The sequence below is a fragment of the Miscanthus floridulus genome, chromosome 6 (genome assembly GCF_019320115.1).
Source record: "Miscanthus floridulus cultivar M001 chromosome 6, ASM1932011v1, whole genome shotgun sequence".
NCBI classification, from domain to species: Eukaryota; Viridiplantae; Streptophyta; class Magnoliopsida; order Poales; family Poaceae; genus Miscanthus; species Miscanthus floridulus.
The window spans coordinates 82,733,680-82,759,419 of NC_089585.1; the positions used below are offsets into that span (position 1 = coordinate 82,733,680).

At 45.5% G+C, this 25,740-nt stretch overlaps 2 protein-coding genes across 4 annotated transcripts; both read right to left on the reverse strand.

The window, feature by feature from the left end:
- Positions 1-14,521: 14,521 nt before the first annotated feature.
- Positions 14,522-19,386, reverse strand: LOC136456221 (uncharacterized). Of its 3 annotated transcripts, XM_066456010.1 has the most exons (7): positions 18,999-19,386; positions 18,883-18,925; positions 18,692-18,775; positions 17,103-17,535; positions 16,715-17,002; positions 15,637-15,687; positions 14,522-14,859 (listed from the first exon to the last, which is right to left on the reverse strand). In XM_066456010.1, the coding sequence occupies exons 4-5, from the start codon at positions 17,517-17,519 to the stop codon at positions 16,718-16,720; spliced, it is 702 nt and encodes a 233-aa protein (XP_066312107.1). In that variant the 5' UTR covers positions 17,520-17,535; positions 18,692-18,775; positions 18,883-18,925; positions 18,999-19,386; the 3' UTR covers positions 14,522-14,859; positions 15,637-15,687; positions 16,715-16,717. The 3 variants fall into 3 exon arrangements, with proteins under 3 accessions (XP_066312107.1, XP_066312108.1, XP_066312106.1); XM_066456011.1 differs by lacking the exon at positions 18,883-18,925 and having other exon boundaries at positions 18,692-18,824; XM_066456009.1 differs by lacking the exons at positions 18,692-18,775; positions 18,883-18,925 and having other exon boundaries at positions 18,999-19,385.
- A 425-nt stretch (positions 19,387-19,811) lies between these two features.
- On the reverse strand, positions 19,812-24,161 carry LOC136458489 (uncharacterized). The gene is made up of 6 exons (XM_066458431.1): positions 23,936-24,161; positions 22,967-23,122; positions 22,524-22,691; positions 21,660-21,814; positions 20,838-21,007; positions 19,812-20,214 (listed from the first exon to the last, which is right to left on the reverse strand). The coding sequence occupies exons 1-6, from the start codon at positions 24,027-24,029 to the stop codon at positions 20,160-20,162; spliced, it is 798 nt and encodes a 265-aa protein (XP_066314528.1). The 5' UTR covers positions 24,030-24,161; the 3' UTR covers positions 19,812-20,159.
- Positions 24,162-25,740: the final 1,579 nt, after the last annotated feature.

Consider the following 25,740-nt stretch of genomic DNA (forward strand, 5'->3'; position numbering starts at 1 on the left):
AGCTCCCGGATATTTTGTCAGCAGTGCATAATATCTTCCATGTTTCTTAGTTAAAGAAATGTTTGTGGGTCTCCGATGAAGCTGTGGAAATTGAAGGACTTCCCCTCCAACCCAACTTGTCTTATATTGAGCATCCTATCAAGATCTTAGAGGAAAAAGAAAGAGTGACTAGAAACAGTGTGGTACAGTTTTATAAAGTTCAATGGCAAAATCACTCAAAGGACGAAGCACCATAGGATCAAGAAAGCTATATCTTGAAGCATTATCCCCACCTTCTTTCTAGTTCACCGAGGTAATTGTTTAAATCAGAATTTATTTCTTATCTCTTTTCCCATGCTAGGCACACAAAATCTCGGGACAAGATTTTGTTTAAGGGGGGAAGAGCTATAACACCCTCGGTGTTACACCCTAAATCATTTACTAAAACACGCCATGAGTATCATACTTATGGGGTAATGCATGTGATGAAACGAATAGGTGAAGTATTTCAACTAAAACGATCAATACAAATGCAAAACGAAAAGTTACTCCATGATTCGTACAATTATCAAGTATGGTTGTAAAGCAATTTTTATTGAGTAAAATTACTATAGAACTTATATATGGGGCTTAAATAAAGTTTGGACTATGAACTTTGTAGAAGATGATGAAATACTTGCGGTCGAAAAATGATATTACTAGCTAATATTTCCACTAGCTTAGAAATCGCAATTGGAAACCAAATTCAGCTCAAAAACTTAGGAATTTTCAAGTCTGTCAACTGTTAGACATTGCTATGTTTAGCAATTTATCGTGAGAGATTGGGTTAAGGAATAGTTAAGTATTATGGCTTGTTCTAGTAGCCTAATGGACCCCCTAAGGTGTAGCGAAGTTGGTTTGGGGATTGGAGCAACTGGTTAGAGGTTTTGAATGCTTTAAAAACCGTGCACAATGCATTCTTGGCCTACTTTCCATTCTGTGTGCGGTCACCGGGCCCGCTGCCCGACATTGCGGTGTCGGCACATGCACGTGCACGCGTGGCCACGCGCTAGCTAGCAGCTGCTGCCATAGGCTGCCCTCTCGGTTGCGCCGGATAGCCGTCAACGCAAGCCACCGCGCTGTGATGCTGCCGCCACCATCCCGTCACCGCGTTGCACGCTTGCTCGCTATGCCATGCCTTGCTGCCACTACACTGCCATGTGCTCCTGCTCCACGTCGTTGCTACCTTGCTGTCACGCACATGGGATGCCACCCACGCAATGGGGTACAAGCGGGGCGTGTGTTTCAGGATACCTAGCTAGGCACATTGATTCGCTAATCGCCGGGTAATCCGGTACGACTTGTGTACAATCTAGCACCGTAGTAAGAACTAGAAGATGAAAGATGGTGAAATGGATCTGTTTGCTCAACTCTTGCTTGAAAGTAGAACATGTGCTTACCTAGAATGGTTAGATAATGAACTAATCATGACTGCTAATAATAAACATACATAAGGATTCACTACTAGTATTGCTTTCCGCAAAAAGGAAACCTAGCAACCCATAAAGCTTATCATATCCTTTGGAGTCGAGAAATTATTCCCACTAGTTAGGTAAGTCTTGCGAGTACATTATGTACTCAGGGTTTATTTAGCCCAGTTGCTGCTTGAAGAGTAGCTGTTGTGTGGAGGATTCTTCTAGTGGGCACAGATAAATCCTTGTATTCTATCGTTAGATGTTTATTGTAATTCCGTTGTTTAAATTCGCACTATGAACTTAGTATTGTAATAATGTCTTTCTAAGAACACTCGTTGTATGAAATAGACTAAGTATTGTAAACTTGTTCTCATTATTGGATCCTGGAGGAAAAATGTGGATTATTCGAGTTCTTCCTTGAGGTGTGCTCGATAGAATCATCCGGTGTAGCTTACTTTTGGGGCGCTTAGTATCCGGTGGAAGACGAGCGCCTTCGGAAGCATGCTATTTCGGGCGGTTCTGCCACAAGGAGCGATGACATCCCGATAAGGATAGGCACGTGACGAGGAAGGGAAAACCGCTAGCGACTCGATGGTAGATGGATTGGACGGCGAGAAGAGCGCCACATCGATCCGATGGCGGCCGCCAAGGCACTAGCCTCGCCCTACGCGTGGCAAAGCGGCACGGCGTGGCCAGGACAGCACGAGGGCGTAGGAAGGCGAGGGGCACGCCACGGCGTCGGTCGACACACGACAACGACACGCGCATAAGCCTGAGAAGAAAGCCATGGCTAGCAATAGCCAAGCCCAGCGCCCGCCTTGAGCGTGCACACGGTGACTGCGAGCCCAGACAGGAAAGTGACAAGGGTGACATGCACGAGTTTTAAAGCGAACGAAAAACTGTGCCTAACCTGACCCGAGACCGACCAGCTATCCCAACTCAACTAGGACTATTGGCTAGCCAGTGAAGTAATTCCTATGCCCCAAGAGCGACTAGAGATGAAGATACAAGCCCGCCAACATGAGCTTGTCGCCCGATCACGGGTTCACGAACAGAACGTCCACGACGTAGTTCACAGCGCGTTCTGATGAGTTTCGGTTATTTTTTGTGAGAACAACGTTCTACCCACACCACAACTGCTCATACTACACTGATGTACTCGCCGTGGTGTAATCGATTGTGCAAAAACATAGACATACTGCTTACTCCATTTTTGTTGGAATTTAACCACCAAAAACAACAATGTCTATCATTTCTCACTTAGAAAAATTAAAGGTTTAGTTTGATCTACAACTTTTAACACTTTTGCCATAATTTCCAAAAGGTCTAAACCTTGTTAATTTCAACTAACTAACATACCATGACCTAGTCCATACTTCGTACTAACTCATAGGAACAAAATATTAAAGCATTATTTAAGTATGTATCACTATATAATTTACCAAAGATAGCACTTTAAACTTAAATCGTTTGTTTGCCGACTTAACCATGAAGGGTGGATTTAATTTTAATTTGATTTCCGAGCTTCCCAAAAATACTAGCTGATATTATTATTCTCTAAGATTTAAAATTGCATGCCCAGCTATGTAACTTGCCCTCAAATCTTTATTTCCACACTATACTCCAGTTATAATTGGTCGTTGTTCATAGAAATTGTTTTCATGCCAACAATTAACACAACTCATTCTATTCTTTTTGTTAGGAGTTTTCATCACCACCTCTTTACGCTAAGTAAATGAACTCACTATATTATTAGATCTATCTCTCAGGCCATAATCTCAGTGCTTAGCGAGCTCGTAACACCAGAGGTGTTACACCGTCCAACTTATGATGGCGACGCCTATGGGCAGGGCGACCACTAGTTATTAGCTATATGAGTGATCCGTAGCATAGCGGTGTTGGTAAGATAGTAGTTGGTCTTCACTACATATGATTGCATTGAATCAATGTCTTCTTTAATGTTGTATAATTAACTTGTTAAATTCAATAAGACTTGTAATATATGCTTTCCGCTGAATTATTTTTACTCCGATGATGAGATGTAATCTGAGTTGTGGAGGCTATCGTGGTATGATACTCAACTTGATCCCGAAGAGGAGTTGCCAAGTGCGCTCCTGGGGGAGTCGTCAAGGTTGGTTTGCTTAAATTGAGCTGGTTAAGTGGATGGTACTCATTTTAGGTGAATTAACGCGGTGGGTCCCTCACAGTCCTACTCCAGCCATACGCCCCCCCTGGCCAACCTCGCTCCGAACACGAGCCCACCCCCGGTCGGCCCCTGCATGAGCTTGTCAAAGGAAAATAAGCTCGTGACTTTTTTTCTCCTAACATTTGGGTTCGGGTGTCAGTGAGATAGAGAGAAATGCTAGAGCCCAAGGGCAAATCTAGCCATTCCAACTAAAAGGCCCTTGCGTGGATTTGGAGCTGTTGTGTACCTAAACGGTTCTCTTGGTAGATCCACTAGTGGAGTTGCTCCATAATAAATTCTAGATCTAGATTCACTTTTTTAGTGGTGAAGCTGTCCCAAATAGGCACAAGAAGGGATAGATGTAATACCAAATTGTTAGCAGCAGGGAGGAATGAAAGAACATTACGTGAGTGAATTGGAAAAGAAGCAGAACTTGTCAGCGAGGAATGATTTTGGATTGCAGAAAACAATGTCCGATTACAACAATATATTGTATGCCTCTGATCCCTCAGGAGAAGCGTCGGGTACAAATATATACACCACTAGCCACTCACACACACAACTTAGCTAGTGGCCTAAAATATATAAGGATGAAAACGGATGGAAATTGATGAAAAATACCTCTACTGTTTCCATTCCATATTTTTGATGGAAATGGGAGCAGGAGCAGGACAGCCAGGAGCGAAAACGGTAGCAGGACAAACGGTAATACGAAAATGAGTAAATAGAATCAGAGAATAGACAAAAACGGACGGTAAGCTGGAATTTAATTAAGCCAGGATTGCATGCCGCATGTAACAGCTCAAATACAAAAACCAAAGTGCATTGGTAAATAGATAATACACCTATAAGCAAAGTAACTAAGATATATAATGCATATACTGTTGTACAACAAATGAGATTGAATCATAACAGCCTAACAGGCTTGTTGGGCTGGTATTACCTTGTGATTGTTAAGTCCATGCCCACAACAGACCACTAGCATAGCTGATGTGCAGCACACCCCTAACCCCTTAGTCTTCCTTGGTCGACTAGGAACACAGCCGGACACACCGACATAGAAACACCGGCTGACGCAGAGGTGTCTCTGAGGGCGTTGCCAGCCATAGCAGAGAGGAGGAACCAAGGCAGTCAGGCAGGGGACGTAGGACAGCTGGATGGGAGACGAGGAAGAGGAGGAGGACCGGAGGAGGAACTGCCTGCCGTGGTGCCAGTGGCGGATGCACGATGCGGGATAAGGGGGGGCTAAAACAATGGAGATGTTGATTTACATGAAGATTTAATGGTGAAATCAAGCTTTTGCTACAGTGATTAGGCTTGAAATCAAGCCATTAGGGGGGGCTGGAGCCCCCCCAGCCCCCCCTTTGGATCCGCCGCTGCGTGGTGCCACCCGCGGCTGCTGCTGGAGTGCGTGCGGACGCGAGGGACTCAAGGAGTCAAGTGGCTGGACGGTTGGTCTGATCGGTTGCTGTACAGACTGGGTTTGTGTTGGGCCAAATTGAGCCTCTACGGACTGAGCATGCCTATCCCAGGGGTAACAAGAAACGGGATGAAAACAGGATATCCCGGTCAAAAATGGAATGATGGAAATACGAATGGACAGAGCGCTATCCGATCCCATGATCGTTCACTGGGAACGAATCCAACGAACCATGAGCTAGTCCCGCAACTTTCCTTATTTGAAAAAATAATTTCCGCAACTTTCCATTTTTAGAAAGTAACTAAGTTATACATATATGTTACATGACATAACTTATTTCTATAACTTATACTGATAACTTGGACAATATAACACTTTTCAAAACCAATCACCATATAACTTATAACATATGCCAAACTTGGAAACACAAAAGTTATGAAAGACAATTTTGTATTTTCCTTTTTTTCTCAAATTACTTTTTATAGTAGTCTCAGTTTTCCTTTTATGCATGCTACCAACGTATCTGCTAATATGTTATGATATTAATTTGTACATCTAAGTTATATAGAATAACTTATGTACACAAGTCATGTAGAATAACTTATGTACGCAAGTTACGTTTGATAATTTTTTTTAGATAAGTTGTGTTTTATAACTTTTTATGTTTCTAAGTTTTGGTTATAAGTTATATGTGATAAGTTATATGTTATAAGTTAGTTTGCTACTAGAAAAAAAAATCTTTGAAATATATGCAAGTGGGGTCTAGTTTTGTTCGTCTCATCGCGTAGAATACACTGGTGCACACAGAATTGAAAATGAATACACCCTTCAGAAGTTATAACATTTTAAAATAAATATTTTGCTGTCTTTTCTAGCTGCATCGGCAGTGACATCACAAGGGAGACGAGAGAGGGAGCGGGTGAGAGGAGTGGATACATGGGGTGCGCCTGCAGATGTTTCTGGGTGGCAGCGTATAAGCGGGGCGTGTGTCTTCGGGGCACCTAGCTGGGCATATTGATTCGTGAATCACCGGGCTATCTGGTACGGCTTGTCTGTGGTTTAGCCCTGTAGTAAGAACTGGAAGTGGAAAAGGAGAAGAAACAGCATTGATTGTTTAACCCTTGCTTGAAAGTAGAACAGGTGCTTATATAGACTGACTAGATGAAAACTTAATACGGCTGATAATAATAATGCATCAATAAGGACTCACTATTTGTATTGCTTTCTGCTAAAGAAAACCAGCAACCACAAAGCCTAGCATGTCCCTTGGAGTCAGGAAAGTATTCCCACTAATCGGATAAGTCTTGCGAGTACATTGTGTACTCAGGGTTTATTTACCCCTGTTGCAGGTGATGCTTGAAGTGTATCTTGTGTGGAGGATCCTTCTGGTGGGCTCAGATGGAATCTTCGTCCCTACCGCTAGATTTTATTTTTAAATTCTGCTGTTTATCATTCTGAACTTTGGTATTTGGTATTGTAATAATGTACTTTTTAAAGAAACTCCAATGTATGAAATGTACTTGTGTTGTAACTCGTTCTCATTATTGAATCCTTGGAAAAAATGTGGATCTTTCAGGTTCTCCCTCAGGGTGTGCCCAACGGACACCACTCGAAGTAGCTTGCCTTCGGGGTGCTTAGTGTCTGGTGGAAGACGAGCGCCTCCGTAAGTGCGCTATTTCGAGCGGTTCTGCCACACTGAGTCTCCAGTCCTAGCTAGCCCGTTAACCATAACGCAGAGCATGGAGCCCGTGTGCGTGTAGAAAGAACAAAGCATCGCTAAGGAGCCACTGCCGACCACCCATAACGCAGAGGGCAGACGCTCGTGCACGTGTAGGGAGGAGCCAGAGACAGGGCCATCTCTGGGGATATCCGAGCGTCAACATGACTGTTCGGGGGTTCAGAAAATCGTTTGGAGAGCAAACATGGAGAAAACAGCTCGGAGAAACATTATGGCGATATACGAAGATTGGAGAATATTTAGAAAAATATTAAAACTATGACTTAGCTTGATTCATGACCGAGTTGAGGAGTTGTTGAGCCGTAGTATCCAAGTAAAAGGATGTGGGCTTGATGGCTTGACATAAGCAGACAGCTTGCTTCCGGTTTAGACGGTTTGATGCAGTCAGACGAGTGCGCGAAGTCATAGTCGGGCGAGTACGTAGAGCCCTTGTCGGACGAGTGCATGGAGTCTCAGTCAGGCTCGGATGAGGCGGAGTCGGCGAGAGCTGGACCTCGGAATCAGAGTCGTACTTGACAGCGCGGAGTCGCCCAGGGCTGGACAACGCTGATGTGCGCATCGATCCGCCGAGATGCTGTCGTGTGTCGATGTACTTGCAAAATGCTGCACACCAGCACCTAAGCGATTTGTGCCATCTTGTTGCATGCCCGCATGCAGCCACGTGTAGATGCAAGTTTCATCTTGATTAGTTTGCGTGGCCTATACACGCGCTCCTTGTTGGTCACGATACATGATCCTTGATCACCGAGACCCCGAATTGGAAATTCTTGGTGCGGTTGAGGTCGTTATGCTCCGTGTCGTTTCCATGTTGAACGCTGCCGCCAATTCGTCGTAGGTGTTGTTGAAGGAGGCCGTCGCAGCAAGATGAGTTGCCGCAAACGACGTTGGTCTTGAGGTACTCCGAGGGCGCACAGCCCCTACCTAGCGCGCCAACTGTCGACAGAATGTCATCGTCAGTCCTCCGAGGGGTATCCCACGAAGGTAGATTGATCGACAGAGAGGCGTGTAATCAAGAACAAGAAGGCAATAGAGACACACGAGTTAGATAGGTTCAGGTCGTCAATATAACATAATACCCTACTCCTGTGATCTATTGGATTGTATTGACTATCGTATGATATTACGTGAGTTTGGAGGGGTCCCTACCCGTCTTATATAGTTCAGGGGCAGGGTTACAAGTCGGTTAGATTTGAGAGATAACCAAAAAGTAATAACAGATTACAGGAATCATGGGATCATACGTATCCTAACAGATCTCATAGTATCTTTAGGATATCTTCTCGGTGTCTTGTAGGAGATGCCGAGCAGAGTCGTGCCCCGCAAGGCTTCATCTTGTGGGCTAGGCCACCTCTGATGGTGCGGCCCATGTCTTGTCTTGTGGATACCGGGGGGCCATAACCCCACACTCATCCCTAGTGCATAGCCCAACGTTATCCTGAACCTTGAACGAGCAACGTTCAATCCCACAAAACCTAACGAGATCTAATTGGGCAAGTCTCGTCTCCCATCATTATCTCAAAACCCGAATGAGCAACGCTGAAAACGAAGCGCTCAAGTCTAGATTTGGCCTAACACTCCTTTTGTTCCAAATCAAAACAACTTTTAGAGTTGTCTTAAGGAAACTATTTTAAATCTGACCAAATTAATAGAAAAGAACATTAATATTTATAACATCAAACACCCAATTAGTATTGCTAGATATATGTTTTGTAATTTACTTATTTGGTGTTATAGACGTTGTTATTCTTTTCCTATATATATAAAGGTGGTCAAATAAGATAGTTTGACTGAGTGATTATAAGAATTGATTTATTTTGGAATGGAGTACATTCCTTTCGTTAACTCCTTAGGGCTCCTTTGGATACAGGGGTAGAAAAGACACGTGGGTTTGCTCCCCAAAGGGATTATCTTCCATGAACATGCCACCCCCCTCCCGCTAGGCAACAAAAACCAGAGAGAAATTCCTTGGTACCATTTGGGTAACACAGGGATATAAATCCGGGCCAACCAAAAAACATTCAAAAAATGCAGAAAAAATAAGGATTTCAAAAATGCAATTGTAATATGGAAAATCAATACCATGAATAATCTTTCAACGGTACAATACAGACATTAGATAGAAAAGATGAATTATTTACTAATTCAAAGCACACAAACTCTTCATCTCATAGAGTAACCAAACAAATGAACTTTGATCTAACAGAAAGCTACTCATCACCATTGAATTCAGAGCATACAAACTCTTCATCTCATAGGGTAACCAAATAGATAAACTTTGTATAACATAAAGTGACTCATCACCGTCTCATCACCGTTGGCTTTAGATGAATGTGTTAAGCAACCCAAGAAACACATACAAGACTCTATAGGTTTACGACAAAACTACAAGTTGCATTAATCCTACTACATAACCAAAGAGAATTTTTTTAGCGTCTAGGCATAAATCCACTACAACTACAATCTCTCACAACTAGCACCAGCATGTTATGACTGGGAAAGTATATCACCGAAGGAACTGTGGCTGAGCAGTGGGCCCTGCTGTGCGTGGGCGCAATCACCATGAGGCTGGTGCCTAGTCACGTGAGGTTTAGTTATCAAGAGTCCTAGATTTCAGGGATTTGTTATTCAGTCAGTTTGTTATTCGAGTCAGGATTAGATTCAAGTTGTTAGGATCAATTGTATAAGTACCAAACTCTAGTTGCTTAATGGGAAGGAAGCCTGGGATTGAGACTCACGTCTCCCTTGGGCCCCTAGCCTATTCTCCTGCACGTTATTCTCCTTCCCATCTACTCGTGAGAGCTCGACGCCGGCCACGGCACCTCCAGTTCGCTTGCGTCTCTTCAAGCCATGACCTCCAGTCCACCACCAGTACAATCTCAGGAGCCGAAGCGCTAACAACTTGGTATCAGAGATCATGGCTTCCTTTGGGACTTTCTCCTCCTCCGTTGTGCCCTCTACCGGCTCGGCCACGTCACCCGTCGCTTCCTCGGGCGCAACCACACTTCCCGTCGTCTCGTCGGCTCCGGTGACAACCACCAGGACGCCGGCGCCACCGCCAGCGCCGCCCACCATCGAAGAATCATTGGCTGCCCTGGTACAGGCGCAACAATAGATGGGCGCCATGTTTGACGGCATGCAGCGCCAGATGGGAGAGTTGTCTTTGCAGGTGGCTGTCATCGAGAGCTGTCCTGGTCCGTCAGGATCGCCATTGCTGCCGTATTTCGATCCGCTCCGCCTGTAGTATGGCATGCCGGGGTATGGGGGCATCCCAGTGCTTTCGGCATCAGGGCCCGTCATCTCCGAGATTCTGCCTACGCCACCATTGCTGGTGCCCACGATGTCGCTTCCGGTGTCACCAGCTGTAGGCTCACAACCGCCACAGACTGGCGTGCCGATCCAGTCCATTCAGTTTCTGTCTTCACCGTCGCCGATTCCGTCCCTGTCCTCCATCCTACACGGGCCGGTCTACTCGTCGGCCACGGTGCTCCATGACTTACCTCCTCGTCTGCACGGGCAGCAGCAGTCTGAAGGCGACGGGGAGAGCCATGGAGTCCCCAAGTACCACAAGCTGACCTTTCCTGTTTATGACGGCAAGGAAGATCCCCTCGGCTGGTTAAACCGCTGTGAGTCGTTCTTCCGCGGCCAGTTGACTAAGGAGGCAGACAAGGTGTGGTTAGCTTCGTTCCACATGACCGGTGATGCCCAGCAGTGGTATTATATCATGGAGAGGGACACCGATAGGCCGTCGTGGGAGAACTTCAGACTCCTGTGTCACCAGCGATTTGGGCCGGCGCTCTCCACCAACCACCTCGCCGACCTTGCCCGACTGCCGTTCACTACGAATGTTGATGCTTACATGTCCGCGTTCCAGGCGCGCTTAGCGCACGTAGGACGGCTGCAGCCCCTCCAGCAGGCTCAGCTATTCACAGGTGGCCTTCCGGAGCACATCAGAATTGACGTGGAGTTGCACGAACCTCAGGACCTCCATCGTGCCATGCGTTTGGCGCGTGCTTATGAGCATCATAATGCCGCAACAATGCTCGCGCTCCCTGCCCCGTCTGGCCGGCCTCCACATCGCCCTGCCCAAGGTCAAGGCAGCCAACCATCCACAGGGGTGTCGGGGTCCTAGACCGCATCATCAGCATCCTCTCCACGACCCTTCAGGTTCCTAACACCAGCAGAGATGAGCGAGCGCCACAAACAGGGCCTTTGTTATAATTGTGATGAGCCGTATGTGCAAGGCCATAAGTGCAAGCGTCTATTTTATTTGGAGGCTGCTGATTATATTGTCGAAGAGCCAGATGATTCAGATGATGACAAGCAGCCCATGAACACTGCTGCAGAACCTCCACCGATATCGCTGGCTGCCATCGTCGGCGTACGGACAGAAGATACTATGCAGGTATATGTCCAGATCAGCAACGTGCAATGTCTTGCGCTGCTGGACTCAGGATCTACTCATAATTTCGTCCGAGAAGATGTTGCCCGCCGGGTTGGCTTGCACTTCGATCCATGCCCCGGCGCGGGCGTCATCGTTGCCAACGGGGATCGAGTAGCCTGTCGCGGCCTTTCTCGTGACGTGGGCATACGGATCGCGGATGAAAGCTTTTCGGTGGACTGCTACACGATTCCTTTGGACAAATGGGATATGGTATTGGGAGTGGCATTCCTTCGCATGCTTGGGCCAATATTGTGGGACTTCGACGATCTCTGTATGGCGTTCACGCGCGATGGTCACCGCATGTTCTGGAGGGGAGTCGGTTCTACTCGCTACGACATACAGTCAACGCGGCGCCTCAACTCCATCCGCGCCACGGAGCAAGCGGTGCTTGACAGGTTGCTCCTGTCCTTTGAAGACGCCTTCTTCGAGCCTCGCGGGCTGCCCCCGGCCCATGAATGTGACCATCGCATTCATCTGAAATCAAACACGGAACCCATTGCGGTGCGCCCCTACCGGTACCCACAACTCCAAAAGGACGAACTCGAGCAATAGTGTGCAGCGATGCTACAGCAAGGCATCATACGTCCTAGCACCTTAGCTTTCTCCGCGCCAGTTCTTCTCGTCAAAAAGCAAGATGGCTCTTGGCGTTTTTGAGTGGATTATCGCGCCCTCAACAAACACACAGTGAAGGATAAGTTTCCGATTCCGGTTGTCGAGGAACTGTTGGATGAGCTTCAGGGTGCACGGTTCTTCACAAAACTTGACTTGCGCTCTAGATATCATCAAGTGCGCATGCACGCAGCCGACGTCGAGAAGACAGCCTTCCGGACCCATGAAGGCCACTTTGAGTTCCTGGTGATGCCCTTCGGGCTCACGAACGCTCCCGCCACGTTCCAGGCCTTGATGAACACCGTTCTTCGCCCGTATCTTCGTAAGTTCATCTTGGTGTTTTTTGACGATATTTTGATATACAGCCCTTCATGGTCTCTACACCTCCAACACATGAACTTGGTGCTCTCGGCCCTTCGGGAACACCAATTGCGGCTTAAACGATCCAAGTGTGCGTTCGCGACGACGTTCGTGGCATATCTGGGGCACATCATATCATCGGAGGGCGTCGCCATGAATGGCGAGAAGGTGGCAGTAGTGGCCAGCTGGCCGCAGCCCCGCTCAGCGCGTGGTCTTCGTGGTTTCCTCGGCCTCGCAGGGTACTATCGCAAGTTTATCAAGAATTATGGAGCTGTTGCTGCCCCTCTCACTGCTTTACTTCGCAAGGATGGTTTCACCTGGACAGATGAAGCAACAGCAGCATTTGACGCCCTCAAACAAGCTCTATCCACTGCGCCGGTACTGCATCTTCCTGATTTTGATCGACAGTTCATAGTGGATTGTGATGCTTCGGGCTTGGGTTTTGGGGCAGTCCTACACCAGGGGTCAGGCGCCCTGGCCTACTTCAGCTGACCATTTGCCGCCCGTCATTTGAAGCTGGTTGCATATGAGCGCGAGTTGATAGGCCTGGTCCAGGCGGTTCGACACTGGAGGCCATACCTTTGGGGTCGTTCGTTCACAGTACGGACAGACCATTATGCCTTGAAATTTTTGCTCGACCAACGTCTTTCTACAGTGCCGCAGCATCATTGGGTGAGCAAGCTTTTTGGCTATGATTTTGTGGTGGAGTATAGACCGGGGCACTTGAATAGCGTCGCCGATGCCTTGTCCAGACGGGAGGATGAAGCTGCACATGTGCTGGCTCTGTCAGGACCTTCGTTCCAACTCTATGATGACCTCCGTCACGAACTGGAGCACGATGCAGCCCTCCGCGCGCTCCGTGATTCGGTGGTAGCTGAGCGCGGGGCTCCCTGGCGTGTGGAGCATGGCCTCATCCTCCGAGGCTCACGAGTTTATGTGCCGGCAGCTTCAGCGGCGCTACCAGTGGTGCTCCAACTTGCCCATGAAGTGGGTCACGAAGGAACTCAGAAGACACTCCAGCGCTTGCGCCAGGATTTTGTGGTTGATCATGATCGCCGGTTGGTTAGCGAGTTAATCCGTTCCTGCCCGGTCTGCTAGAAGAATAAAACTGATCACCTTCATCCAGCAGGCCTCTTGCAGCCATTGCAGGTCCCAACGCAGGTTTGGTCTGATATCGCGCTGGACTTCATCGAGGGCCTTCCTTGGGTCGGTGGGAAGAGCGTCATACTCACGGTGGTTGATCGTTTCTCAAAACATGCTCATTTCATTGCATTGAGTCACCCCTACACGGCTGCAAGTGTCGCTAAAAGCTTCTTCAAGGGCATTGTTTGTCTCCATGGGTTTCCAGCCTCCATTGTCTCGGATCGGGATCCCGTGTTCACTGGGAATGTGTGGAGAGATCTATTCAAGCTTGCTGGAGTCAAACTTCAGATGAGCATTGCATTTCACCCACAGACGGATGGTCAGTCCGAAGTCGTCAATCGTACTATTGCCATGTATTTGCGGTGCATTACTGGAGATCGGCCTTGTTCCTGGATTGATTGGTTACCGTGGGCCGAATATTGTTACAACACATCTTATCACTCCTCGCTCCGGACGACACCATTTGAGGTGGTGTACGGCCGGCCTCCGCCAGCCCTTCTGCCCTACACGGCCGGTACTACATGGACTGATGCTGTGGACGGCTTACTTCGTGACCGTGACGACTTCCTTGCAGAGGTACGGGATCGTTTGTTGCAGGCTCAGGCATATGCTAAGGAGTCCTATGACGCTCGCCATCGGCCCCTGGAGCTTGCTGTGGGCGACTGGGTCCTCTTGCGGATCCTTCATCGTCCAGCCCAGTCTTTGGCGCCGGGGTTTCGAGGCAAGCTCGCCCCCCACTTCGCTGGTCCATACCAGATCACAGAACGTGTTGGACAGGTGGCCTATCGTCTTCGTCTTCCAGAGCACGCGCGCATCCATGATGTGTTCCATGTGGGTGTGCTCAAGCCCTTCCATGGCACACCACCAGAGTCGACACCGCCGTTTCCTCCACTTCGGAACGGTCGGGTTCTTCATCGCCCTGCCCGTGCGTGCCGTCCGGGGTCAGCTTCGTCGCGGTGTTTGGCACGTCTTGATTCAATGGGACGGTCTTCCAGATACTGAAGCTACGTGGGAGCCCGTTGAGGAGTTTCGCGCCCTCTTTCCGGCGTTTCAGCTCGAGGACGAGCTGTTCGTCGAGGGGGGAGAGATGTTATGACTGGGAAAGTATATCACCGAAGGAACCGTGGCTGAGCAGTGGGCCCCGCTGTGCGTGGGCGCAATCACCATGAGGCTGGTGCCTAGTCACGTGAGGTTTAGTTATCAAGAGTCCTAGATTTCAGGGATTTGTTATTCAGTCAGTTTGTTATTCGAGTCAGGATTAGATTCAAGTTGTTAGGATCAATTGTATAAGTACCAAACTCTAGTTGCTTAATGGGAAGGAAGCCTAGGATTGAGACTCACGTCTCCCTTGGGCCCCCAGCCTATTCTCCTGCATGTTATTCTCCTTCCCGTCTACTCGCGAGAGCTCGACGCCGGCCACGGCACCTCCAGTTCGCTGGCGTCTCTTCAAGCCACGACCTCCAGTCCACCACCAGTACAATCTCAGGAGCCGAAGCGCTAACAAGCAGGCCAGAACATATAGAATCAACCCTGCAATTGGATGAGAAAAAACACTATTAGTCGATGCAATGTGACATTTATGCTAGCATCGGATGCTGTTAATTGCCAACAAAAATATGCTCATAGCCATCTTAGATATAATTGCCAACAAAAATATGCTCATAGCCATCTTAGATATGCTACATGAAGGCAGCTTAAAATTACCAACAAAAATATGCTAATAACCATCTTAGATATGCCACATGAATGTTCATACAATCAGACCCAAAATATCTAGTTATATGCTCACTCAATTGTCAATTGATTAGCTGCATATCACTAGAAGAAAAAAGTGACTACAGAAAGATTCAAGGACTCCAGACTCCTTTCAGGTTCCAACATGCTGAAAGGCTCTATCAAACAACTGCTGCTAAAACACTCATGGAATAGTGGCACATGCAAAACAGGGTAAAAGTTTCTGTCTTGATCGAAAAAAGGTTCTTTCTTCATTTTGGTGGAGAACACACAACAGAAATTTTTAAAACACTAGAAAATGAGATGCTGAATATTCAATTGAAATTGTACTCCTTATTACACAATCTGAATTTGAGACTCTGTTGTATATGAATAATATTACAGTCGAAACTGCTCCAGTCCCCAAATCTTATCACATTCAGGGATAAGATGCTCTGTTCCAGTACAAGTTTACCCCAACAAAACTACTCCCAGTCCCGATGCTCGTCGTCCTAACACTAATTAACAGCACCTATGTCCCTAGAACCAGCGAACATCCAACTTTTTAAAGAAATTCTAAAGCAAGAATATTACCTTTGGAGCAATCTACCTTCATACAATTTTCTCCTTCCTAGAGCCCATTATCTGAAAGTTGCAAATAGAATCAAGCTGAGATATTAGCCTACTTATTATGTATTTATAATAAAGTACGTGTTAGTACTTTATTTTTCTCTCTAAACCGAAAACTAGAACTAGATCACAGGTAGCAGTACTAATTCTGCAAGCATGGGCGAACTAATAACAGAGGCATGTCCACATCATGAGCAGATTTAAGTCAGTGATATAAACACTGCAGGCACAGTAAAGAACATATTTGCCTGCACATACACATGCCCAGGAAATAATAGCTTGTTTTCTTTCACGGCAACAAAGGATATTAGGTCTGTTTGAGAACAAAACGGACACTAATTAAACTAAACAGAGTTGCCTCTCAAAAAAAAACAGAGATGGCTAAACACAAATCGAATGAGACATAATGATGGGCCCAACCATCATGTGTGCTAGAGCACAATAACAGCACAAATGCAATATACATGCCAGAACAGCGTGAAAGTCTAGACCTACCTATCAGCTTCTTAAATTACATGGCTACAAAGGAGAGAATACATCAAATCTTCAGCAAAAACACCTTTTTTGACAAAATTAAGGTCTTACATAAAAGATACAAAGGATATATAATCACAAAAAAGGATGAAGATATTTTCTAATTGCACAGGATGATAAACAAAGATAAAGTTCCAACTCATTCATCCAGTTCAATGTATCCCACAATTCACGCAACGAGTATTCTACCATCCCAACTGATATTTTTGAATCACCTTGAAAAATGAGTCCACTCAATCACTCAAATATCATAAGGTACTGACAGATAAATAAGTGGATCCGCAGGCCCTAATACTAAAATTCATAGTGTTTTATATCACTCAAATCAAATAATCATATACATAAACATCCTAAAATCCGCAGGCCCTAATCCAAAAAACGATTCAATCGAAAGCAGCAGCCATGCCCAAGAACCGCCACCCAGTTCATCCATTCATCCATTCGATTTGATTCTAAGAAGTGAAGATTGAAGACCAACAGATCTAAGAAGAAACACACAAAGGCTTACCTATCAATGGCGAAAATGGTAGTTGGTATAACCGACCCCCAGGTCAGATTGACTCTCCAAAGCTTTCTTTAATTCAGACTTCAGCCCTCTCTCCAGGTCTATTCTTTTCCCTTCCAAGATCCTTTTCTTAGTCTCCAGCAGAGTAAGGTTGGTACACCACCACGCTCTCTGAGCACGGCGGTCTCGAGATCTTGCATCATCTCTTTCTTGATCAGTGGTGTAAGCTGGTTGGTACGGTATTCGAGGTTGCGGAGGGGGATGATACTCGTACTCAGGATACAATGGAAACTGGGAAAAAAAATATTCAGAAAAAGAGAGAACTGAAAAAAAAACACAAACTGAAAAACGATTTAGAAAAGAGGGGGAGAGGATGAAAAGAGAGATATACCGGTGGATGGAGATATAGCACCTGCTGCAATCCTCGGTTCCTCTGCATAATATCGGTTCTGGTATTTTCAATCTCGTTGTCAGGCTGGGCCAACAGTCTCTTCAGTTCGGCGATGTGGGCTTCCAGAGGGACTAGCTGTTGGTCACACTCAATCATGCACTCTGTGAACATCCGCTCGTAGGCCTCGTCCAGCTCGGCCTTTGTTTGAAACTTGCAGTCCATGAGTTCAGGGTTTACCAACCTGAATCCGAGCCTTCCAGGACGGGTCCTCGCCTTGACTTTTGTTGCAGCTACGAGGGATGTCCGCTCGTCTAGACAAAATTGAACCTGATTGTTCCCTTGAACAGAATTGATCCCCCTGTTTTCCAGGACATCGCCGGCCTTGGCGAGGCTGGAGATAGTTTCGATTTCAGCCATGGCTGCACCCTCAAAACTGCATCAACAAACAAACAGCTGATGGTTAAGATTGACATATAGTGATTGTACTTCTGCAAAAACTCTACAGCAGCTATCAATATGATGAGAGCCAAGCTTTCTCAGTTTCTTGAAACTAGTATAACCAAACTAGAGGGATCACATAGAGAACGGACAAGCAAACACACTGAGCAGGCGCAATGATCAAGAAACATTATCAGATTACTCTTCTGATATAATGAAACCAAGAGCTACGTTCAGCTCTACTGCATAACAGATTGCAGAAAAAAAAGATCTAGGCTTTCCCAAACTACACGTGAAACTGATTCTGACAATAGCAGTAGGTTCGGTGAAGCTAGGCTGCACAACAGATTGCAGAAAGAAAAAAAAAAAGATGGTGCCGTATCCGTATGGTATGTATGTGTAGTAGCTGTGGGGGATTGCACGAAGAATGCATGAAGTATGCGTAACTGAGCAAGGTTATTTCAGTTGCATTTATTTTGGTCTCACACCACCGTTATCGACTTATCGACTTATGTATTTATAATTTTAATAATTAAGTTAGCTGACATAACCAACTATAACCTGCAACATAAACTGAACTGCAGAGGGGTCAAGTTAGACTCCAGCTGCAACCAGCAAGAACTAAACTAGATCTTATTCAGAAAACTAAATCAGACAAATGCACAAGAAATATTTTAGCTAAATGCATAAGAAATCAGACAACTAGATCACAGGTAGCAATACTAATTTCAGCAGTACTAATTTCTCCATCTCAGGTAGCAGTACTAAATCAGAAACTATTTCTTGTGATCACAGGCAGAAACTATTTCTCCATCTCTATTTATTTGTGCTCAGTTGTACAACCATAAACATTAGTGTATTAGTAGCAATATAAAGTACAGTCATGTTTATCCAAACATTAGAGAAAATATGAATTGGAAGTAGTATTTCCTTGTTGAGCTATTTCAACAATTATTTCTGAAATGATTGAGACTTATTTTCCCCCTCTTAGTACTTAATTATATCAAACCAGCACTCTGATTATCAGATGGCATAAAAAACTTACACAAGAGCATTAAACTTTCCAGCACATGGAATCACCTAAAACTAGTAATCGAGGAGAGGTAACAATGTAAAGCAGGCAAAGCAGGTAATAGAGGAAGGCTTCGTACATTTGTTAGATCTTCAGGTTAAACAAACTGCAGTAAGCCTCTGCTTCAAACTTCCAGATAATTATTGGATTGTGTTCCTCACACCTAGTGGGGTGGAGAGCAGCGGTACAGATTTCTTCAAAATTTATTCAAACTAAAAAAACAATAGAAACTGTAGGGGTTTAGGGGGCTCTTGCCAGATCCAAACTCACAAGTACACGCTAGGGCTAAGAACATCAGACAAGCAACCGGACCCTTTAATATGAATGGAGAAAATAGATCAGTAGCTCACAAACAAGAATACGCAGGACAAGGATTGTGCTTTTACCCCGGATAAGGTCGGAGGATGGCGAGGGGAGGGGAGCGGCGTTTCTTCCGAGCGGATGGAGTGCGCAGCGCTGCTTCCCGGCGGATGGAGAACCGGCGCTGCTGGTACGAAGGGAGTCGGGGCGGTGAGCGGAGGGGCGCCGGCGTTTCTTCCGGGAGAATGGAGTGCGCGCCGCTACTGGTACGAAGGGAGTCGGGGCTAGAGGGAGATGGGGACTAGTGGCGCACGAGACTGGAAGTGGCGGCGCTCAAACCCTAGCCGCCATGCCTCTCCATCCTTTGCGAGTCGAGGCAGTCGACGAAACGAGCGAGCGAGACGGAGAGGCGACGGGAGACAAAAACACGACTCGGGAGATGATTTTTCATTCCCCCACGGATCGACGGGGAACGGGCTGACAAGGCACGGGTCTTTTTTTAGCGCGATGGATATCATGGTGGGGGTGCCGCTCCCACGGGCCTCGCGCCACCCGTGGATGAGGCGGGTATACCGGCAGTATTGGGGTATCCAAAGGAGCCCTTATATGTTTATTTACAAGCAGCTAATGACTTGATAATTTGGACGTCGGTTCGCTTGCACATTGAAGAACTACTGAGGCCCTGTTCGGTTCCCGGGGAACGACGTCCCGAAACCGTTCCGGCCAGGATTGACCATATATTTTCTATAAGGCCAGAAGCATTCCTGGCCAGGATTAACTGGGAACGGTGTAAACGAACGGAGCCTAAAGCTTTAGTAGTGCCTTCTGAGAAAATTGCAGAAAATATTGTATGTGAACCTGAAAATTAGTTTGCCATGCAATTGAGTGCCACAAAATACCTCTTTTTTGTACTATATAAGCATTCGCTCATAGTCGCTAGTTTTGGCATGCGTATGTAACAGGATGCTAGAATTCATAACACATTAGCACGCCACAGTTAGGTCAGTCAATCAACACATCCTTCCTGACAGATTCACAGCCTTGGCAAGACGGATGTGTGCAATGACTCCCATGCTACACCCGGGATAGTCCCTCGGCGGCACATGAATCAGCAGAAAGAGACGACAACCATTTCTGACGACAAAAACAGCAGACCAATGAATGAACAAACTGGTTGTCTCTAACTCCAGTGATTTTCTACAGTCTTGACTGTTCACAGGCTTACAGGAAAACGTTCCTCTCAATCCTCAAGAATAAGCTTCCATCATGACATACACAAAACCACTCGTCCCAGAGGTTCTCCTGTCGGTACCAACAAAAGGATGAAGGGAAAGAGTTGGGACATGAGTTGAAACGTGAAAACATGTATCACGATTTGCCAATATCAATAAAAAAACAACCATCCTACCAACGCAAGAGCATAAGCTCTCACAAGGTTATCGAATAACCAAAGTAGTGCCAGTCAATGGCTTCATATTTCTTCCGATAATGCCTAAGAGATTTGCGTATCATTAAAAGAGTTTAGAACCTGAACAACACCTGACCCACCCACACCAAAGAGTGACTCCATATATATTAACAAGTACATTAGCATGTTCTTTGGAAATATGTAGAAATTTTTCTTTCGTGAACTGTAGACCAGATTGCACCAACAATTAATCTTGACTTCCCAAAAGAACAAAAATGTTTCATAATGCAAACAGAACTACATATAGTTCACCATTCAAATCCATGTTGGAAATGCAAACCGAAAAATCGTGCAACTGCTATCTAACATTTGTGCATTATCTATGAACTTTATGTAGAGTGCATGCAAATAATCTCTGAGGATCAAGAATTCTAGCAAGACAGTAAAAAAAAAAAAGACACAAAATCCTCGACAAGAGAGAGAGAACAATGTAACCCTACGGAAAGATTTAGCATACCTCACATAGTAAGTGTAGCTGGTAAATGCAATGCCAACAGCTGCACTGAGACCTAGGATAACAACCAATGCTACCAACCAACCAGACATTCCACTTTTCTTGGGATTCACTGACTGTGTCATCTCAGGATCACTACAACTCTGCTGATTACAGGCCTCCTGTCTTGCAGGCTATCAGACAAATAAAAAAGCATTCAACAGTGAGAAGCCAAATTTCCTGATACATTAGAGAACAAAATATTATATCTCGAGATTCATTTTTCTCAAATTACCTCTAGACTATAGAGTTCATATTTTTCATACTTAATATGCTTAATACAGCATGTAACAAAGAGGTAATTCTGTACATCATATCCTGTTTCTGAAGCTTAGAAGGTCAGTTATATGTCAAATGTTTGAGGATTTCAGATAGCTGCTCTTAATCCAAAAGACATATAATTTTTGGTTAATAACGCTGAACAGGCATTCGGAACAGTTATTTATTCAACAATGTAAGTTTATTGTGATAATGAAAAAAATAACTTCTTTTTTTTTGCAGATTGCTATGATTTACGCTTGCCATAATTTGTATCAATTAATCTAACTAATCTGACATAATTGCTGTTGCAGTACTATTTCCACACCTGCTCCAACATTGGTGATTTTTCAGTAACCATACCGAACCTTATAGCAAACATTATTGTTTGGTTGTTTTGATATCAATAGACATAGGATATGACTGTAATAAACTAAATAATGGATACTCTTTATGAGTGAAAGAAAGTATGCAATAGACAGATTTCCGTTAAGGTGCAACCAAATTGAATTGAATAGTTCGAAGTACCATTTCATCTGCTGAACAGCTAGCATCATCCACAGGGTAGTGTTTGATTGTGTTATCATCCAAATTTCCATAACAAGCAACATCACGATATCGAATACCACCATCACATGGAGAGGAGCATGTCATCCATGGGCCAGCAACCCAGTGAAAAGTTTCTGCATATAACATATATTAAGGACAAGGAATACGGAATAGAAAGATTCATAAAGGAAAGGGGAATAGGACCTTGGTTAGCAGTATGAGCATGAAACTACTGCAAAGACAAAGTGCTGACTAAATGCGGAAGCAGTGAATTGTGCTACAAACACTTGAACGACCTTTGAAAATAAACCAGCTGAGGAAAATTTTAGAATACATCAGACAAATTAAGGCATAAGCTCTGTTTAACACAGTTACAAACATTTCCTGTTCTTAAGAGCCATCCAGCTTTGTACCAGTATTTTCAAAATCTTGCAAAACAAGATGTAGAACAATATTGTCTTACATACTAAAGATATTGGACAGTATAGTCAGTTTAGAGTTTACACAAGAATGATAAAAAACCACCTTGTATTTTGAACTAATATTATTTATGAATGTATGATAATGCATGAAGTCATGAACCTTTTGCAGGATTATTTGTCAACAGATGACTTAACATACACTGAATATTCCAGGCATCAATTAAAACAAGCAAGAGTATTTTATTCCCATACAGAAGCCTTTTGCTTTCCCCCTTCCATCTTAACTAGTAATAGCCTTATCAATGTTATAGTACCAGATACCTCTTTAGTTAGTAAATGATTAAAAATACATGTGCACGCAGTAAAAGCTGTCAAACTGCAATTGAGCCTTGTCTTGTATGACTTAGTGGTGAAAATACACCTTGTGGTTTTAATTGCATTGTTAAGTCAGCACCACTTTTGCAGTAACCCAGTTTGCTATTCTTGTCCATAATGGTTGGATCAGAGCAATCTGAGCAGCATATAAACTCTTTGCCAAAATCCAGCTTGCTCTTGCAGTGTCCACACTTGTTTGTTACCTTTGGGATTCCTGCCCTTCAGAATGCACAATAAAAAATCTGTCTCAGAATGCTAGAGTAATTTGGCCAAATGGTACAGTGACAATTTAAAAGAATGTGTACTCTGAAACTAATTGTTCTAAGGAGTAGGTATTACTATTAAGTTCCATGTCCATACATGATTCAAGCAAACTGGCAGACTGCTATAGTCATTTTCGTTGTCTGTTAAAACCAATGTATAGACCTGGTCTGCAACAATGGCCATTTTTGTTGTCTGAACTGAATGTAGTAAAACCAATGTGTAGACCTGGTTTGCAACAATAGAAATGTGTGTGGAGTGGAAGGCATGGAGGGCTTTTCGACTCCATGCAAAGACCACCACAATCATCTGACTGAGAATCCAAGAAGTGGCGAGCAGCGCATACTCCAAACCATTTGCTTTGGCACCCAGTCCAATAGCACCCTGCAATTTGAATATATTGCCAACTTCACCGTGAGCCAAAGGTAGTATGGTAAAACTTCATGTGTTTTTGTGCCATAAACTAGTAATCCATGCTGTAAAATTTAATAGGCATATAAAATGAGACCATGCACTTGTGCAACATGCATTTGACTAGATTGCTGCAGCACTGGAGTTTCAAAATCCCTTCAAGAAATGTTATTAACCTGCTGGGTGTCTGGTTTCCATTCAATTTAGACCAAAGTAGTCAGGGCCATATAGTTGATGAAATTATCTAGTTGGTACCAAAATACCACATAGAAATTAGCTATGGCCTCTATTTCGCCCCTGAATCTAACTCTCAGCAATGCCTTTGCCAAACAGAGATCCAGCACACAGCAGTAATCATTCAAGTCCTTTAGCATTCAGCTACAGCAAATTTATCAGGCTGGTCTTTGACACGCATGAGTTGAACCCAATCACAAACTTATGCCCTATGCCCCTATCTGAACCTTTCACGACAAATTGTGCCATGCTGGTGCTTCAGGGCCACATATCAATGCCGATGAAGGGAGTAAACGTCACATGGACATGGGTGGTGACGTGGTGTTATTCCTTCAGGGACACCACATTATTTAAGCAGTTCGGCTACTCTAAACACAACATAATTTAAGCAGTTGAGCTACTCTTAACTGACCAAAGCCGGAGTACAGCGCCATGGCAGAGGTCGGCGGTGGCCTAATTAGACAAGTAATAGTAACCCTAGCTCGCTCCACCGGAATGTGGCAATAAGTTGTTTGTTTCGGACAAGCGAGTTATCACTGCGTAGTGCATTACCGCGGGAAGGAACATCGAGGCAGGTCGCGACGGCGAGGAAGTGGAGCAGCAGCGCCCACAGCCGCGGCAGTGCAGCCGCCCCCGCCAAGGCCATCTCCAGGAGCTGCCTAGTGCCGCCGCCGGCTGAGGAGGAAGCTTGGGCCTAACCAGTGAGGGAACGGTACGCGTGAGGCGTGAGGCGTGAGCAGAGCCAGCGTCGGTGCCTGTCGCCGCACTCGGCAGCGAGCGAAACCCTGTTGGCTTAGATCGTTTAGCCGGCTGATACAACGAACAGGTGCAACACGGGGACGCTGTGACTGGGCGAGTGACCATGGTCGTCAATAGCTGACATTTACTGACATTACATCTGCAACGGACGGCGCGGATGGGAGTAGTGTTCAGTGTTCTCGTGGGTTTGGACTGTCGCCGCGCCACGCCAGGCCCAGGCCCAGGCCGCTAAACCCCGCTGCAAATTTGCGAGAAAACTGGGTTTAAGCTCAGCGTCCGGGAATTTTTTTTTATTTTAACACTTTTTTACACTAATTTTAAATCTAACATCGTCGATTTTTATTTTTTAAAACTAACACTTTTTGTCGCGCCTATTGCCCTGACGCGGCCAAATGCCTGTGCCGCGCCATGCATGGTGGCGCGGCAGCGGGCTGACGTGGCGATGACTGGAATCGCTGACCGCTGACGTGGCAGGGCCTGCCACGCCACCGATCTTCCCTCACGGCGCGTCAGTCGCTGTCAGGTCGATTCAAACAGTAACATTTGAGTTGTCGCTGTCGGCAGTCCCTCGTGGCGCAGCGCAGTACCGGCACCGGAAAGGAGAGCAGACTTTTGGACGGACACGGAGCGCGCGCAGTTTGTCCACCCCCACAAGTTGCCTCTGAGCTGTCCTTCACTGATGGCTTTGCCTAGCTTGTCACTATGGAAAGGTTCAGCGGTCACGCATCTTCTGTACTCTGCACAGTGCAAGAGGACATTGTTCTCATCTTCTGTACTCTATACAGTAGTTTTGGTGTTTTGAAGCATCCGTATATGTCTGGGAGCGGCCACACAAGCTCTCATTTGTTTTTTACTTGCCCAGTAGCAAGGGTAGTCTGGACCTGTATTGCTAAATATTTGGAAGCACATAACATTCCTTGAGACTTATAACAATGCTGGGATTGGTGTGAGAACTGGTTACCTTAGGGCAAGAAATGCAATGTGTGAGGGGTACTTGCAACATTTATATCTTCAAATAAGTTTATTATAAAAGTATATTCAACGATCTATCTAATATACTAATTATGTATTATAAATATTAATATTCTTTTATATATAATTGGGCCGCTGAACGCTGACGTGGTCAGGGCTATCGCGCCACAGATCTGGACGCAGCACTGACGCGCCATAGAGCATGTAGCCTGTTCATTTGGTCGTATTTGGCTTATACAGCCTGTTCGCTTGATCGTAAACGATCAACAGTATTTTCAGCCATGACTTATAAGCTAAACAAGCCCAAACGAACAGAACGATGGCGCGGCAAGACCCTGGCGGGCGGGTTCACCGAATTGGCAGGCCCATCGCCTGGCTAGGGGCCGGCCGGGCAGACCTCTGCGATGGAGCGTGCAGTGCAGGCGTGCAGCTAGAGACTAGAGTAGACTGCCAGGGCTAGTCTAGTCTTACGGACGGGTGAAGGAATTATTGTACGCGCTCCTTGCAGTTGATGGTTGGTGCACTACTGTTGTGCATGTGAGGCCGCCTGACGCTGTATGGTTTGGTTTCATCGATCAGATACTCGTTTACCGACGACTTCATCAACTATCTTAAATTTAAATTTG

Excerpts from the sequence above, each read along its gene's own strand:
- LOC136456221 (XM_066456011.1), bottom strand. The coding sequence starts at position 17,519 with ATGGCTGAAATCGAAACTATCTCCAGCCTCGCCAAGGCCGGCGATGTC. Across the intron at positions 17,003-17,102 it reads TGCTATATCTCCATCCACCG|TTTCCATTGTATCCTGAGTA; the intron begins GTATATCTCTCT and ends TTTTTTTCCCAG.
- LOC136458489 (XM_066458431.1), bottom strand. The coding sequence starts at position 24,029 with ATGGCCTTGGCGGGGGCGGCTGCACTGCCGCGGCTGTGGGCGCTGCTG. Across the intron at positions 21,815-22,523 it reads AATGCAATTAAAACCACAAG|AAACTTTTCACTGGGTTGCT; the intron begins GTGTATTTTCAC and ends TGTTATATGCAG. Across the intron at positions 21,008-21,659 it reads GCTGTTCAGCAGATGAAATG|CCTGCAAGACAGGAGGCCTG; the intron begins GTACTTCGAACT and ends TTTGTCTGATAG.